General features: G+C 39.6%; 1 protein-coding gene across 1 annotated transcript in view; it reads right to left on the bottom strand.

The window, feature by feature from the left end:
• The window catches only part of MED12L (mediator complex subunit 12L), a 442,361-nt gene that overhangs the window by 31,015 nt on the left and 392,176 nt on the right, over positions 1–19,170 (bottom strand). Inside the window, exons 34-39 of the mRNA XM_063442526.1 lie at positions 17,064–17,173; positions 15,864–15,999; positions 13,794–13,955; positions 10,777–11,145; positions 7,022–7,178; positions 4,253–4,467 (exon numbers count right to left, since the gene is read on the bottom strand). Coding sequence (XP_063298596.1) covers positions 4,253–4,467; positions 7,022–7,178; positions 10,777–11,145; positions 13,794–13,955; positions 15,864–15,999; positions 17,064–17,173 — 1,149 coding nt within the window. The remainder of the gene's footprint in view (positions 1–4,252; positions 4,468–7,021; positions 7,179–10,776; positions 11,146–13,793; positions 13,956–15,863; positions 16,000–17,063; positions 17,174–19,170) is intronic.

Here is a 19,170-nt window from a genome sequence, read left to right as displayed (position 1 = left end):
ATATATATTATATATATATATATATATATATATATATTATATATATATTGAGAGCTGAAAGTTCACTGGCTCAGCCAATTAGCTTGAGCTCGACAGGCTTAGTTCCAAACAGGGAGCTTGCGGCTCTCAAAGAGGAGGTGACAAGATTCCTTTGGACTCCAGGTAAGTTGTCAAACCATGAGCAAATGGTCTACCTACTTATTTGGAGGGTAGTGCCAGGGCACCGTGACCACTACAGAAAGGGCTCATTTAATTAAGGACTTCAAGCAGACTAAGACCACAATTTAACAGTAAAAGCCTGCGCCAATTTTACAATTTCAGCATAAACTTGCTTAGTTGGAAGCCTTATATGAAGCTAAAGGAAATCTCAGAATTTCACATAGTAATTAATTCTTCATTGTACCAACCTCTGTACCTCAAAAGGTTAAACTTTTTGAGGTATTATGGCCACTCTTATGTTTTTAAAGTGGTAAAATGCAAAGGGGTCACTACATGTCAAACATTTCTCTGCGTTTGTTTTTATACTGTTGGTCACATACATAACTTGCAAGAATGGGTAAAGAAGATATTTTCTTAAAGGTTCACACCAAAGAAAAAGGGTAGCATGGGGCCCCATTACTAATTAAATGTAGCACATTACATAGTCTAGTAACCTTTTTTGTTTGTAATGAAAATATTGTCATTCTCAGTTCTAAGGACTATTGTGAGCAATCATAATGTTAAATATATAAATCCTCTTTTATGGAGTAAGAAGTGTACTGTTCTGAATGCATTATATATGATGATCAGTACATAATTTATTATTGCTGTTAATGCATTATGATTACAGTGCAGTTAGATCAGCAGAACATAATGCATTGCCAGACTGCTAACTATAAACATGCCTTATTTCTAAGAGCATATGTATATTACTCTCAAAGACAAAGATAAATTAATTTACACAACCATAGAACATCTTTCTTGTGTAGTTCTAAACAGGAAATGATCGCTATATATAGGAACATACAGAACACAACAGACCACCAGATTCACAGAAAAAGAGTCCGAAAAAAAAAAATGTATGCCAGCGACTCTTTGAGAGGGGCGTGGCCAACAGTGATATCGAGCGGACGTCTCCCAGCAGAGCTCCGCTTGGACCTAAGAAAACAATCCACAAAAAGCCACGAATAACGCAGAGATACAGCCCGAGACGCAGACATCCCCCAACAGAGACAATGGGGAGAAAAAATAAGAAGGCTCAAGGACCAGCCGGTCCCCGCCAGCCAAATATTAGAATCTCCTTTGAGCGGCCAGCAAACTCACAGACCACAAAGATGGCGCCCAAGGCCCGCGGCATCTGAGGCCTCGCTGGACGAGGAGGACTCCTTACCCTCCCCCTGATCAGAAACCCCATCCTGCCCATCAGAGTCGGAAGAAGGATGAGACACCCTCCACAAAGGGGGACATTAAAAGACTCCTAACAGAACTGAGGAAAATCTGGGGAGCCGACCTCAAGAAAGTCCAGACAGAAGTGGAGGAGGTGCGCCAGAGAGTCCAGGTCCTGGAAAAAACATGAGGCAACCAGAGAACATAACCTGCAGACTACAGACACTCACCTAGCAGGGCTTATCTGTCAGGTGCAGCAACTGAGACGCATGGTGACCATGATTGAGGCACGGCACCAGCGAAAAAAACCTCCGGCTCAGGGGGGTCCACGAAACAGTGACCGATGAGCAGCTCCTGCCCTATATCCACAAGCTTATAGAAACCATGAGCGTTGGGGGGCAGAGAAGACAGGCCACGGATCTCCTCAGCATTCCGTGTGCGGAAGTCGGAGGCCGCCCCTAGCGAAGCACCCAGGGACATACCATTCACTGTCCTCACAGAGAAAAGAAAGCTGGCACCTATAGCCAGGAAAATGTGAGACTCAGGAATAAGATATCGCTGGGGAGTGGAGGGTTCCCTCCTAACAGAAATAGGGGGAGAGAGCATGACACTGACCTCAGAAGACGATCTGGAGCTCTTCATGCTGTGATAAGGTGAATGGGGTGGTCTGTGAGGGAGTTTATATTTCACATGTATTGTTCAGAGAGGCATATGATCTTTAACCCCAGGGGGGGGTGTGTGTGTGTGTATATATCACTTAAATGAATATTTAGTTATGGGCCCCTGGGGTGGAGCATTTGGAGAGCAGAGTGGGCCAGTGCTCCACTCTGCTGTTTATTGTTTTGTTCCTGGGAGACTAGGTGCAGACCAGGGTTTGGACTGTCTCCAACCCACTGCTCAGCTGCAGGTAATCAGCTGCAGCAGTGGGAATAAACCCCTCCCTGCTAGGCAGGTAGGGGAGAATGTTTGTTTCTCTCTGGAAGGTTGGAAGCAGCAGGCTGGCTAAACACTGGAGTGCAGAGAGCTGACAAAGACACTAGGTTGGTAAAACCAATATTGTTTTGTTATAGTTTAACCCCTGAGAGATAGGGAATCTGATGTTAGTAAGTGCTCAGACAAGCTAGGTTTTTGTTTATAGGGATTTGTGTTACATTATTGTTTTTGTTTTTTTTTCATTTGCCGCTGTCTCTGTGGTAAAGCTCAACAATAAAGTGCCTGGAATTAAGTTACTTTTAAAGACTGTGCATGTTTGTACCCAAAAGGACCGTGCTAACTGCAGACAAGGATCACAATGCAAAAGGTGGGTCTATCCACCTGGCCAACACAGGGAATCTCCTCACCTACCAAGAGATCTGAGACAACAGAGGGCCCCAACGACAATGACCACACACAGAGCAAGCCATCCAGTTATAAAGTTAAGAGACTGACTCCAGCACCCAGAGCCACAGAACTGCACCCATCTACAGAGAAGAAGGATTAAACAAAGATTGTTACTACCCCGCTTATTGCCACTTAGACATTGTTCCAATTAATACCCCCACTGAGATACTACAGTAACTTAATATGATATCACTCACTGGGGCCCGGTTGCCGGCATATCTATATACAACACAGCGACAATACAGTTGTCTCAGCTAATGCCACTTAGCTAGCATTTCCCCTGTTGCCCTCCATTGAGAGCCCGCCGTGAACTCACACAGTTTCGCCCACCGAGGCCTGACTGCCGACCTCTCTATGCAACACTGAGGCAACGGAGGTATTGTGGCTACCGCCACTAAATCATTGCTTCACCACAGGTCCCCAATACGACACCACTGTGACTATATATGTCTCTAACCAAATGCACTGCATAATTTCAACTAAATAAAAATTAAAATAAAAAAATAAAATAAATGTATGCCAGCATGTATGACAAAAAAAAGAATTTGGACTCATAACCAATTAAATAGAATTTAGCAATGACAACTTATTTTGGAGACAAATTATTCTACAAAACAAAAGTAGACTTAGACCTGGCAATCTCTACTTTTGGATGGCTGATCATTTTTTTTCTTTTTGCAAATATTGTAACAATGCCCCTAAACTGCAAATTTGGAGACTTAAAGATGCACTTTAATGTGCTTTCTTCTGCATTGATTCTATCTCCCTGCCACCCCACAGATTCTTGGGTCACTGTACCAACCCTATCAGGGTACCTACCCCTATCCCATGCCACAGGGATACAGCTCTGGATTGTTCTCTATAATCTTTAATATATAATTTACTTAGAATACATTCCATGTAATTTACCTTCAACTGTTCCCACAAAGTATTGTTTTAATAAATAATAAAACATTGAAAAATTAATTATATATTATACATTCAAACTAACAGTAATACATACATATAAAATGGGAATATTCTTCCAACAATGGGCTTTTATACATAACAAACATAATTGCTAGAGGCTTGTTATAGCAGTCTCATTTATTTACTTTAGGCAACATATATATATATATATATATATATATATATATATATATATATATATAACATGATATAAATATAACATCTTCATGGTTCTAATATGTTGTGAATTTGCATCAACATGAAAGGAGTCATCTCTGTTGAATTCCCTCACTCCGGGTCAGCACTATTTGTTGAGTGGAACAGTGACATATGGATATAACATTTAGGATATAAATCGCAGATCCGCATGTCAACATGCAGACTGACTTATGTAGGAGGTCAGTATGGATACCATGTGCTACTCAGAAATCACATAGACACAGGCTGAGTCATTCAACATATCTTCCTTTTACATGAAACAGAAGTCAGGTCAAACAGGAAAACATGCCATACAATTGGTGGAAGGACTATTCTGTCAAATACTACATATGTCATATACCTGATGCAACGTTCTTGCTTGAACATGTTGCCTGAGGAGCCTCTGCTGCTGTTGTTGCTGGAGAAGCTTCAGTTGCAGCAAGTGCTGTTGAGGAGTTATAGAATGAATAGCGGGGGGCTGCATTATTGTGCCAGAACGTCTCTGTAACATGTTTGTCAGAGCTTGCTTTGTGTTTGTGGGAACATAAGATCCTGTAGAATCTAGTCTGGAAGTGCCTAAAGATAAAATAAATACAGTGTTATTTTTTTACAGAAGCCATTACCCCTTCATGATTAAAATGTATCAAATTGCTTTAGTTAGTGAGAACAATTATTATGTATAAAATAAAAATATATAAAACTACAGATAGTAGAATTTAATTAAGTTAAAATGGTGTGTAATCTTTACGTTATTACTCCTTTTAACACACAGGAAATTGCAATTATCTGATATATAGGAAAATACATTGGGGCGGCCATTTTGGTTTACAAACAGTCTTCATAAAATGTAGTCTTGAGTTTACACTATTGAATAATGATTGAATAATAATTGTTAAAATAATGATTTTTTTTTAAATAAAGTATAAAATAATTCTTTTGAAATCGGCATAGTCATGAAAATGTGCCTTTCTATACATATCTTGATCATGTATTAAATTTAGTTAACTTTTTTGTTCAGTTTTTTTTTTTATTACAAAAAATATTTAGCAAGCCTGGACTAACCTTTATGTATAGACATGTTGCAATTAGCAACATTGTTAAAGTAATTGTTTCTGAGGGTTTGAAATTGTGATTTAATGGACACCTCTCAAAAAAATAAAATCTGTCAGATCATAAAGTGATAAAAGCATTTCAATTTAGTAAATAATAACACAGCTAAATGTCTGCCTCAGTGGCTTTTCTGGTGTCCATCTATATGAGTACACTGGATAAAATCCCCTATAAGTGTAATGCTTGCATGTCAACACTGACTGTACTAGAATACTGATTGTGCTATAACACCAACTGTACTAGAACAATGATTGTGCTAGAACACCAACTGTACTAGAACACTGATTGTGCTAGAACACCAACTGAAAACAGGCTTCTTTTATGCACAGATCTCCATTCATTCAGTACAAGTTCCTCAGTCCCAGGCTGGTGGGGGATGGCTTACAGCAGATAACCATCTCCTGCTTTGGGAGATACCAACTGGACAATAGTTATACACATAAAAACATAGTGCATACAGGGGGGGCACTTAGGGGCTCCGTGCCCTGGGAAGGGAATGGGTCACACATATCAGACACATATCACTGGATAACCCTCGGGTCAGCTCTTGGATCCCTGCAAATAGTGGGGCTATTGAATGTACAGAGCCCGAGAAATCATTGTTTAAAGTCTGGGGCTCGAGGCTCTGTACATCCCCAAAATTAGTTCCAGAGAGTTGCTTGGTTTGGTCCGGAGAATTCAAACTTCATGCCTAAACCAAGCAACAACCGATCAGCTGAAAGGTCGCGAACCAAATCGCGCCAATCAGCGCTCAGGGAGGAGAGGAGTTTCGCCGCCCAATCTGAAGAAAGGGCGCAATGCTCCGTTGCACCAATCAGCGTTCAAGGAGAAGAGGGGTTTCGCCACACAATCAGACGAAAGGGCGCAAAACCCCATTTGAAAAGCGCTCCTTCTCTGATTGGTCGCCTGCGCCCCGCAGTAACCAATCAGCGCTCTGTCGTGTCGACCAATCAGGAGAATGGCGCAAACCCAGTTTGAATGGCAGCACCTTCTCCCATTGGTCGGCATGGACTTCCGGCGGCCAGCAAGGACTCTGCGGCTGTGAAGGCAGACCCCCCCAGGGGGCCTCGCAGCCCCCGGGTAGGGGAACAGTGATTATGGAGTAGGTAAGGGTGATCTGGACCACCAGTACCCCAGAAGATATCCCCACCAACATTAGGGACCCGTCCTTGGAGTCCCGGTGCGAAGCCCGTGCAAGGGGATCTCTTTGGGATCACCCAGGGGAATGCTCCCCCTGGCGGCCACCCAGGGTAGCGCTCATTAATTACTTCCTTTGTGGTTTCACACCTATGTTGCAAGTGCAAACGTCCTGATTAATTGGTGGGAACGTTCTAATGGGGCACCGGGGAGGTCCTCGTTCGGGAGATGCACGGAGCAGAGCACCGCCGTGCGGTCAAAACGCATATTACCTGGTTAAAATAAAACTACATTGGGGAAACACACATTTTATACTGGGGAATCTACGAATATAGAAGAGGGCAATTCACGGACAGCCAGCAGTCCCGCCACAATCACAGACTGTTCTGGAACAATTGCTAACCTTTGCTTGTGTAGGCATTTGGGTGGGTTACCTGTTTGACACATGCTTGCCAATATGTCATGCCAGGTATATGCCTACTTATAAGAGAGCTGCTTTTAACCCTTTGTTCTCTGGCACTCCAAGTCTTAAAAAAATGGAGGCATGGGTTAGATGTGAATATTAATATGCTGGTAATGTTGTTTTCAGCTGATTTATGGAGTGGAAAATTGTATGGAGCAGATGATTTTAGCTAAGTCAGCTGTAGCCTGTTACAAAAACAAAACTGTGGATTCTGGAAAAATGATTTTACAAAAGCTCACGTAAGAAAAGTTATGACAGGATGCACTACTGATTACTGCTGTAGATATCTTTTGGGAATTATTTTAATATAACGATAATATTTGTAAATCTACAAGGTTCAGTTGGAGCACATTTTCCTTTCATGTACACCCATGGTCTATGAAACATGAAAAATAGTATTTCTCTAATGATAGTTCATACCTGATGGCAGGGCCTGGGCCTGCAGGTAGAAGTTCGGCGGCTGTTGCTGTCCCATGATATTGTAACTCCATGTAGTGGTTGGGGCATGGTGCATCAATTGCGAGGGCAAAGGGGAAAAATTGGGAGGCACCCTGTAAATAGTACTTTGTGGATATTCCTGAAGAAAATAAGAGAAATAAAGGAAATTATCTACTTGTTATTTTTCAACATATCATGGACATGGCATGTATAAAGTATGAAAGTCACACATTCTCTATCCTGATTAAACCATTATACAGTACATGGTTTTTCCAAGGATTTATATACCGTTATCAGATTTCTTGTAAAGATCATAAAATAGGCTTCTTACACACAAAGACCTGCACTGACCAAACTGGCGAAAGTATAAAACAGACTTATTTATTCTGGATTTACAGGCAACTGTGCCCACCATCTCCCAAAGACGTTTCTCCAGTAATATTTTCACAGACCTGACACCTTATGATACTCAATTTTTCCTCAGACCTCCTGATTCCCCAACAGATCAGCTCTTTCACCTACTGTCAGGAAGACTGAGCAAAAGTGCCAAAAAAAAAAAAAACGCATGGTTATCCGCCTTACCCTTGGAGAGAAATTCAGGGCATTTAAACCTATATGCGAGTGCTGTAACAGCACCTTGCGTGCAGTCATCCTTGATTGGTTGCCCTGCTGGGCAGCATTTCTTCCTGTTTTACCAGAATCTTTGTAAGTGGGTGTATTATCCATTATGCTAACTGCATCATGGACATGACCACTCCCCAGAAATACCCAATCTCTCTCCCAATATCATACCTAAATGAGTTTTCAGATCTTTTCTCTGCACACAATCAATAGTTGGGAACAGGGAATCATGGGATATTTTGGAATTTGCATCAAATGCCAAGGTATAGCACAATAGGCTTGCATTTGTTAATGATTCTAATAGAATATACATTCTAATAAAATAGACATATGAAAGTCTCTCTTCTTCCCAAATATACCCATATCTACATAGTGACAATTCCTGGCATTTCATATATTTGACACAAATAGCAAATTAACCAGTGTTGTCAAATACACTACTAAACACCATCACAACTTTGAATAATTGCTGAGAGGGACTTAGAACTGCAGCAATTTCACTTATGCTCTAAACTAGCCTTAAGACCTGCCAGTTAGGCCACTCACTTTGTCCAACTTGGACTCAGCTCTTTCATCTCCCAAGAGAGAGAGTCAATCAGCGAACCATATGCAGGCAGACCACACAGAAGAGTGATTTACCTGGGAACGTTGAAGTATTACATATAGCGGTTTTGTATATTTGTATTGATTTTCCTTTATACAGCATTAACTGTATAGAATAGAAACATGTTTAAAGCATGAACAATTTAGATCAGTTTAAAACTATCATTTCCCTTTAAATACTGCAGAAAACACACTTTATCAATGTGTTTTTTAAACTACATTTCAAACACAAATAATATTGGAGCTATCTACAGCCCACAGAATACACGTATACAATTCTGTTCACATCAAAACTATTTTATATGGATCTTGGGAGGAAGTAGTTTCTGGAGAAATGTTTGATATCGGGTATACTTTGTTGGAATAGTCATTTATAAGGGATATTTAACTGAAACACATGAGCAGCATGGAACTAAATAAAGCAGGTATACAGGTGGCTCACATTGTAAAATTCCAGGTAGAAGAAATAACACGCAGTCCGTCTGAAGAACCTTCAGGCAGTTTATTCTCTGATCAGCAGATATCATGTAAGGGAAGCATTCAAGCATTCTATACCCGAGGAGACAGACACAGAGTGCCACTGGTTTCATACTCTACCTGTAGCAAACATGCACACACATGTATTGCATGTGCAAATGTAGATAGGAACACACATACTCATCTAATATCTAGTGTACCATTGTCTGTTTGATAAAAAGCACAGTCATGTGTGACTTTGTTGCTCGTGGATTGCAACTCCCATCACATGTGTGCACCACCTCTGACAGACTCTAAATGACAGGAAATTCTAATATAATATTATTCACTAAAGTGAGAATTGCCAGGATTACATAGTGAATTTCAGATAGACAAACTAAACACAAAATTGACTTGGAATTTTTTTTCTAATTGGGCCATTTTTGTCTAAATTCTGAATTCGATTTTAATTCCTTGAAATTCTGACTTTAGTGAATAACCTTTTTATTTTGTTATTTGTTAATGGTCAGATCTATCAGCTAAGTCTGTAATTGGCAGAGGTATAGCTCAATCCACTAGAACGTCATGTGTTACTGGATGTGAAAATTGTGAATAAAAGAATAATGTAAGTGTGTCAGATTGCATATGTTCTGCCTGACGGACATTTTCAATTGAAATTAATGTCTACCTCTGCTTCCTATTGTAGTTGGTAATCACATTACTGCATTTCTAGAGAAACCTATTTGCTTCTTTGTGGCTTTTTCATGCTTTTCATTTCTTGCCTAAGGGGTGTGTGTGTATGTGGGTGGTTTAAACGCAGACATAGAGAGTTAAGTGAGCTGTAACCTGATGCATGGGTCAGGCTGAGTTATTATCATTTGTCTGGAATCTAAGTGCCTTTCTCCATGTGTACATGTATGAACATTAACAAACATTGTGATATATATATGTTAAGTATGAGTGGCAAACAATGCAAGACACGGGTTGCAGTCTATGCAGCCGCAAGAGTATGAAAGTTTAAAGTGGAACCGTTATTTCTCGGGAAATTACATCTGCCTAAAACATTAAAAACATCCTATAGCTTCTGTTAAGTTTTCATGTGATGCTCATTTTCCTTTCAAATCTATATTAATGGAACACACCGAGTAACACCATAACCACTGTAATCGTTATGAAGCCAGGTTATGCCCTTGCAGTCCAAACAATTGAACCATAATAAAATATAAATAAATAACGGATTGATTCCGCTCCCTTCCTTATCACAGAGGTGCAGGGCCTAGCATCAACTGATTGGTTTCAACCAATGAGCTATCAGCCAATAAGCTGGCCATGCATGGCTCCTAACCAGACCAAAACACTGCAAATGTGAAGGAAACATTGAAACTTTGTTTTGTTGTTCCTCTTCACTGTATGCCTTCTTTATGCTGACTGGCAGATGGACTCAGCCTATAGTAATGAGGGAGCTAAGATGGGGGAGCCCAGCTTCCGGATAAAGAAATAAGAATTTCAACATTTAATGTTATTTTCACACCTCACAGATACTTATTTGATAAATATAGAGATAAGTAGACATAATAAAACAAATTCTGAAAAGTGACGGTTTCCCTTTAACCATCTCTAATACACTGCAGAATGTTATTATAACCGCAAACATATTATAACAAATACAAGTCTGGCTTGCAGCTAAGGACTATTTTTAAAGTTTCTTTTGCTTGTACACCAAATACATTTGAAAAAAAAATGACAAAGTTCCTGCACCACAACTAAGAGCATTGTGAAAGACTTTGAAAGCTGAACTCTAGGGTTGCACCCCATCTTATGAAAGTAAAAGAACCGAGCTGCTTTCTCCATAATGAAAGCAATCAAGTAAATTTTTTACATGATGAGTTGATCTTCAAAGGACATGATGGGAAAATAAATAAAATAAAGATTAAACAAACAAAGATAAAAATAGCTTTAAATAAAACTGTGGTCTACTCTTTGTAAAACTTGCAAGGCTTCTGGAGCAAATTAGACACAGACATTGACATCTACAGAGAGATAAAACAGTAACATACATCTGTTCGCGGGTTGGTCTTTGTCTTTCGCTTTCTTCCTTTTGCTTTCTTTTCTTCATCTGTCACTGTCTTCCCTTGATCTGCCAAATCCACTGACTTCCCCTCTGCCTCCTGAGAGACTGGTGTCGTGGGTTCATCTTCATCTTCTTCGTCTTCTGGTGGAAGAGGCAAAGGTTCGAGGTAATAACTCGGGGGCTTTGGTTTTGGATGTGTGTGGTACAGAAGGAGATGATGCTGCTCTTCATATTTTATTGCTTTTCTATCCACACGAACTGTTCCAAACCAGGCCCAAGAGAGAGGCGCAGGGTTTTTGTGACCTTCAAACAAATCCCAAGGGGAGACCTTCTGTTTAGTTGACACCTGGAGACCCTGTTTTAGAACAAATAATCACATGAAAACGAAAACACTGATTAAGCAAAGATAATATTTCAGAAACATAGACACTATTTGTTTTGCAAATACTAAGATAAATAAAGCATATTTATTAAACCAGTGGCACACAATAATGTTCATGCAAAGCTTTCAGGATGACAGATATATCCTATATAAGTGAATTCTTTAATTTCGTCATGATCAGAAAATCCAATATTTTTTCGGTGCTTTCCCATACAATCCAACTACCAGCTGTAATTTTTAAAATGTTAAGGAAGGGGTGGGTAATGCCCAAATACACCTGAGCTTAGACTACCATCATTCTCTACCATAGTCGAAGCACAGAAGTTTGTGGTGGATTAACCCTGTAAGGACCAAACTTCTGGAATTAAAAGGGAATCATGACATGATACACATGTCATGTGTCCTTAAGGGGTTAAGGGAGCTGCAATGCATTAACAGCTGGAAGGCAGTTTGTGGCAAACCTAGCCACTTCAGACTATAAAACTGTGTCTTTAAAGGTTGTCCAGAACACTGCTGCCCTATTCTGTTTAATGTACTGTGCTTATTGTATTGAAATGTGTATTTGCTTGTAATCACTATTGAATTCGTATGCTAGCAGCCGAAAGCCGCTAGCATTTACACGTGTTTCACAAACAGCTGTTTTACCGGCTGTTCGTGAAACAAATTAAGTACCGATCCCAAGCCCACACACTGAGGGTTGTGTGGCCCCAATTACCAGATTGCAACATTGTTGCAATCGGTAATTAAGTGCGTTCCTAGGTGGCCACCGTTCGACTACCAACCACGCAGCGGGCGGCCATCTTGGATCCTTTGTCTTCCCAGCGGTGTTTGGTCGTCGAGCGCGTGGAACTGAAAACGGCTACTCGACGGCACGAACACCGCTGTACTTCCAGGCCGTTCGGGAGCTCCGGTATTCTCCTATTGTGGTTCCCCATTGGTGTTCGGTACTTTCAAACGAAGTTAATAAGAAAGTGTATTTCGTGCAGCGTTTGGTTGTTTTAGCTGGGATCTGAGCGGTATTCACACTAAATGTGCACTCAGACCCCAGCTATCTACCGAATGTCCGTTCGTGCAAATAATGTGAATATTGTTGAAGTTATGGATTTAAATGTAAAATGCCGGTTCTGCTGCACGGAGGGATAATCCACTTAACTGTATATTCCAGTGGGAGTATCCCTCTCGTGCAGCAGTGCCTGATGGGAGAAAGGCTCCAAATGTTAAGTCCCCCATGTAGTCCCTTACTGTATTTACCCCTGTTATATCAGTAAGGAAACCCCTTGCATGGGGACTTGCATAAATACTGGAAGCTGTGAATAAAGACCTCAGTTGACTCCCAGAACTGTGTTTCGTCCGGTTACTGGGGGATTTGGGACATTGCCTTACTTTTCAGCGCTTGACTGTGGATTACCTTCTATACCAGCGGAGATCGTGGATTTTAATATTGCAGCTCCGCTACACAGTTCATTCCCCAGGTTAAGATATTACTGTATGAGACATGAATGAATTGGACAATCTAGGTGAGTGCTTTCCCTCCCAGCAAAGGTAACATTGAAAACAACATGTTCAGGTAATTAAATTTGTCTTGGCTAAACTGAAATAAGATAATATATAGAACATATTTACTATAGTAAATTAAAGTAAAGGGTGAATATTTGGCCTCTGATTGACCATGCTCCAACCATAATCAGAATGTATTCTTTAAATCACATTGTGACACCACAATTTTGATTGAATATTTGAGTATTTCTAAACCCAAAATGTGCTGTATTAAAGGACACTATAGACCGCCAAACCACTTCCTCTCAGTGAAATAGTCTTGGTGCAGTGTTCCGGTTCCCCTTAGCCCCTCAATGTAAAACATTGAAGTTTTAGAGAAACTGCAATAGTTTCATTGCAGTGCTAAGACTGCCACTAGAGGCACTTCCCGGAGTTTCACACACATTGACTCTGTGAAACAACACTGGACGCTCTCACGATACTTTCCTTTGTGCATGTGCATTAGACCCCCCTATAGGGTGACATCAGAGGAGGAAAGTGATCCATTGCCGAGAGACCTTAGTGCTGGAATCAAGTAGGTGCATGAAAAGGTTTTCTAACCCTTTCATTGATAGGGGGGAAGTGCGGGTTGAGGGACACTTAACATTGTTTTATTACTAACACTAAAGTGTCCCTTTAACCCCAACCTGATTTATTACTAACACTAAAGTGTCCCTTTAACCCCAAGCCATGCAGTACTAACCCTTCAGCCCCTGCATTAAAGTCTCCATAGTACCTGTACTACCACACTGTGCTGTATAATTTATTCAAAATATGGTGCATTAAAGTGCCATTATCACAACTCATAACTAGGGTTGTTATGTCTCTCTCACTATTGCAGGTACTTGGCATGGTGCCAAAATTGGACTCTGGGCTTTTCAGGACCCCATTCATAATTCCAGCCTTCGAGAGCCTTCCCTCAAGCAATGCCTCTGGACAAAGAAGTGGGATAAATATATGTACCTGAAATAAATAGTTATTTACACCCCGGCAGATTTTATAGAGGATAAGCAAATAACAAACAGAATTTGGTTATGTATTAATGGAAGACTCATAATTAAATATTTTCATTAAACAAGCCTTGCCTGCTTTTTATCAATAGAATCAAAGCCAGCAATCTTATTGCCTTTCGTGTCAATTAAGGATCCCATTGGTTCACAAGTGATAACATCACAGGTCTCTTTCGGCAAAGGAAGCAGCTGTCGGACTTTATCAATGCTCTCTGATCGTTTGTCACCAAGTTCTTTCTGTCAAGAGCAGAGAATCATGATATACAGATGACAAAACTACACTTCCACATATTAGATTTAAACAGCAAGCATCATCCCATTTTTCATTTTACCATTGTCTTTCCACACAAGCTAACTTTTAGTGTATTTAATTTATTCCAGATTAACAAATAAAATACACATTTTAGAAAGAATGTAGCAAAACATAAAACACATGCTCAACTCATTAGAACAAAAGTTGTACAGTGCTAGGACTTTAGGAGCAAGCATTGTGTTACAGGGAAGGACTTTACTTTAGTAGCATATAATGATTCTGTTTATACACAGAAGTACAAATATAATGAGCTTGCAGGGAACTTTATTTTTATGGTAATTAAAGAGCCACAAAATGTATAAACGTTAAAACCAGATTTCCCTTATAATTATTTTCATGGTATGCACTTTATAAGATGCAGGTCATGTTACCCCTGCCAGGGGTTCAGTAACAGTCACTTACCTGCAGTCAGAGACTTGCTTTTTAACATTAAAGGAACACTATAGTGTCAGGAGCACAAACATGCATTCTTGACCCTATAGTGTTAAAACCACTATCTAGCCCCCCTGCCCTCCATCCTTGCCTCCCTAAATGTAGTAACATCTTACCTTCATTCCAATCTGCCAGTCCTGGCCCTGCCCCCCATCCGCCTTTTTGGCTGACATTATCTGAAGTGATGATCTCAGCCAATCACAATGCTTTCCCATAGAAAAGCATTGGATTGGCTGCGATTGTCAATTCGGATGAATTGACGATCCAAATGTCCTGGCTAATCAGCATCTCCTCATAGAGATGCATTGAATTAAAGCAACTCTATGAGGAAACTTCAGGGTCTCCATGCAGAACGTGGAGACGCTGAACGTCTGTTCAGGAAGCACCTCCAGTTCCTGTCTAAGGAGTGGCCACTGGAGGTGTTCCTAGGCTGTAATGTAAACACTGTCTTTCCTCTGAAAAGACAGTATTTACTGAAAAAAAGCCAGCATGGACATGGTATAGACACCAGAACAACTTCATTAAACTGTAGTTGTTCTGGTGGCTATAGTGCCCCTTTAACAAAGTGCTTAGATCTAATGATCAAATTAAAGTATAAAAGTCTCAGCCAGCACAATAACAGATTGTCACCTGTTATGTTAACTACCACTTATTATTGACTCTGGTGAGCCCAATGATGTAATCGCATGCCACAAGCCTAAACAGCTGCCCGTCAGTGAAAAATTCGACATGTCTTAAAGATACATGCTGCCTTTACACTGCTGAAATGGCATCAGTATTCCACCATTGCCTTTATTAAAAAATAAACGTTATACGTTTAAAATCCTTTTAATGTCTTCATATTTGGAGTATAACTTACTCTTACACAATTGTGTTTTCTTCTATTACTTAAGAGATGGCAAAAAGATAAAAGAAAAGACTGAGTAGAATGAATCTAGTAAATCCCACACTTGACAGCTGCCAAGTTACAGTAAATACTATTTCAGAGCAATTGAATCACGTTTATTGGTTGAACTGTGATAACAAAAGTTGAGGTACCGTAATTCTTTCCAGTAACATGCTAACTAGCTGTACTGGCACTGTAAGCGTCAATTTCCTTGATATAAAAGATAATGCCAAACATTACTGTTTATTGAATACATTTTTGGAGCACACAATACAGTCACAGGTATTTGCATTTTAAACAGCGCTACATATTCACTAAAAATAGTTATAAAGTTTACACTCACAACAGCAAATTTGCGAAAAAGCTATTTGGTTTGGAACCATTCTATTTTAACAATTATCCAAACAAGATGAATGACTATGAAACACTACTGAGTTCAGAAGCTGAGATACAATTACCATCATGATGAGACCATCGTGGTGCAAACGCGATCTGCTGACTAAGTCTGTCTTACCTTTAATTTCTTCACTAAATTCATATAAGCTCTTTTATTCTCCTCAGAACCTCCTTGAGACACACTAGCGAGGTCAGACACCAGTGTTCCATTTATTAAGACTCCCAACATATCCAGAACAGTTGTGAATAATTCGCTGCACAGACAGAGTGATTTTAGTTCAGACTTGTTTAATGTACAAAACACAGATTAATTGTAGCAAAGTTGCATAAAGATACAGCCAGCTGCAGCAATGTAGAAAATAAGTAAACGAAAACGTAAATTCAAAAATAAGCTTCGGCCACAAGAGTGAAAATGCAATAAAAGTAAATTGTGATGTAACTTTCATAATTCTGGGTTATTAATTAAAGTGAGAATTGTCGGGCATTATTATTATTTTATTATTTATATAGCGCCATCAGATTCCGTAGCACTGTACAAAGGGTTCAAAATGAAATCCAAATGTAAGGCTAACATAGCTAAACTAGAACAATTCTCCAAGTCAGCTTTTTTTTTTTTAAATTAACTTTACATTCACTTTAAATTAACAAAAATTCGCACATTAGTGAATAACCTTGAATAAAGTGCTTAATCCCATGGTTTCTATGGCAGTATACACTTTCATCCATGTACATTTTGTGCACATCGTAAGCCACATGTGTTTAGCATTAATACAATACCAATATATCAGTGGGTCTGTGTTTGTAGGATAACCTTGTTTACAGTACGTACAGTCAAGATGATATTTTATTTACATAGTATGTATTTAATATTATTATTTCGTTTATTACTGGAGTGATTACAGGAAGGCAGCAAACTCATTTTTTTATACTCAGCCTTTTGCATCTTAAATAAAACATACAACTCACAAAATAAAATAAACAGAAAGTGGTGGTGGTTGAATGTCTTATTAATAAAATGACCTATTGTAACATCTGTTTTGTAAGTATTACAGAAAGCCCAAAGGTATTAAAATAATTTTTACATTTCAGTTTCCTAATAATCCATTTTTTTTTCTCTTGAGGAGTCGAATGACGACAGCAGCTTCTAATAAACTTATGTCTACTTAAAGGTCTATAGTACTTAACATATACATACGAAGTCAGCTACTGTTAGTTTATAAACAGTTAATCTGCTACACCCCCTACTGGCAACAAATAAATGTGACTTTCAACCTTTAAATGTCTGGTTAAGACATACAGTGCAGTTTGTAATACTCACTTATTTGTTTGCATGTCAACTGTGCCAGATGTTATTATCTGAAGAAGTACAACAGCCCAATCAGCAGTCCACTGCGTGCTTCTCTGAACTGTGTCAAACATACCACCGACCTTTGGGACATGAAGAAAGAGCAGATATACACTTCATCCAATTCACTATAATGATAAAAGACTGATAAAACTCTGTGGATATATTTACTCTTCTTGGTGCTAATAACCAATAGAATGCAAAATCCTGCCGTGTAGCATCAAGTCCAATTTTATTATAATTTACAGTGAAATTTTAGATGAAACATTTCATAAAATGATTTCAAAATATACTATACACATCTTGTAAATTGCATTACAGTTATCTGCATTGAGTTACTTTTTTTGTGAACAGTCATAATTTTATGGCAAGACAGGAGGCTTCATATTTGCTTATCTTTCTTTACTGAAACTCCCAGCAGCAAAGAAACAGTTAACAGCAGTGTAAAAAAGTTTAACCAATCAGAGTGCATCACAGCAATATAAACTGTCATCAGGCTCCTCCCAATCCCTCTTTCTTTGCTGCTTAGCCTCCCAGGTGAGTCTATTCTAATTATACTCATATTTATGCTCAATTTTTATATATATTTATATGAGTATATTGCTTTAATATTATATATATTTATTCATTTACTTATTCTAGTATTTTCTCAGCCTTTCTGTGCTTTTACACACTGCTTAGGTGACATGGGCTGACTCCCCAGTCAACCTATAAACACAATTGCCTCTCTTATTTTTTCTACCATACTTGTATTCTTATACTCTCTGTTTAACTGACACACTTTCCTCGCAGCGCCCGGCATTTTGCCGGTCCGCTCCGCTCAGTTTTTTCCCTCACACACTTCGTGTGTTGCCTTGCGTCTCCATAGAGACGTTTCCCGCCCTTTTCTTTCCGCGGCCATTTCTATTTACCTTTTCCCGGGCTTCCTCTCAGCGCCATCTTGCGGAAATTTTATGCGCGGCGGTTCACTCGCATTTCAGCTCCCACTGCAGAACAACGACCCAGCTGTTCGGTAAGTACTTTTTATCCCTTAAAGCCCCAGACCTTTTTATTTTAAATCATTAAGGATACATACTCAAAATTTCCCCTTTTCTTGACAGGTTTTTTCAACTTAAAAAAATCCTTGCTTGATACTGAGGGTGAACCCCTCAAGCCTTTATTCAGAGGGTGACCCCCTCTAGCCTTCCTTCAAGGGTGACCCCCTTTTTTCTGCCTCTATACAGGGTAATCCCTATTTGATGACACAGGCACATACCTGTTATTTGATTTTGGACATTTCATTGTCCTTCCTCTCTGGGTGAACCCCATTGATGTATTGTGGATGAACCCCACTGTTACAAAAATTACTTTTCTGTATAAGTCCACCGCCTCATTGTAATTAGTTTGTCTGCATACCAAAATTAAAAATAATTAAAAATAATAAAAATTTAAAAAAAATAAAAAAAATAAAAAAATAAAAAAATGTTTAAACTATATATATATATTGTATATTATATTATTCTCTTTGTGGTGACCCCACTGTTATTGACATTATGTCTGATGTGCCAGAACCAGCAGTTTCTGCCGAACTTAAGGCTTGGCTATTCAATGCCATCACTGAATCCATTCCTAAAGCTTTAGCGGCTTTCAGCGAGCAGACAATACCAGCCCCTACGGCGGCCATTACCCAACTCTCAGATTCCGAAGATTCTCACACTTCGGAACATGAAGGAGCCCCTCGCAAACGCCCTTGGAAGGGCGATAGCGCCACCGCCGGTAAAGGCAAAGCGCCCGCTAAACACCCTAAAGTGCCCTATTCAAAACCCAAACATGATAAATTTGACGCATTTGAGGGTTCTACCTCTGATTTTAACCTCCAAGTATTAGACGAATACTACGCAGAACACTCTGATACTGAGGCTCCGCCTCATAAGACATTCCGAGACCTTTATCCATCCGATTCTGCAACTAATGAACCCCTCATACCTCTAGAGGAACTTCAATCGGAGTCTGACCCCATAGATACTTTATTTGACACCTCTGGACGCCCTCTATTTGACCCCAGGTGCATTAAGCACCCTAGATCGGCCGAATGGACACC

This window comes from Pelobates fuscus, chromosome 2 (genome assembly GCF_036172605.1).
Source record: "Pelobates fuscus isolate aPelFus1 chromosome 2, aPelFus1.pri, whole genome shotgun sequence".
Classification (NCBI taxonomy): Eukaryota; Metazoa; Chordata; class Amphibia; order Anura; family Pelobatidae; genus Pelobates; species Pelobates fuscus.
This window is presented reverse-complemented; position numbering and strand designations above follow the sequence as displayed.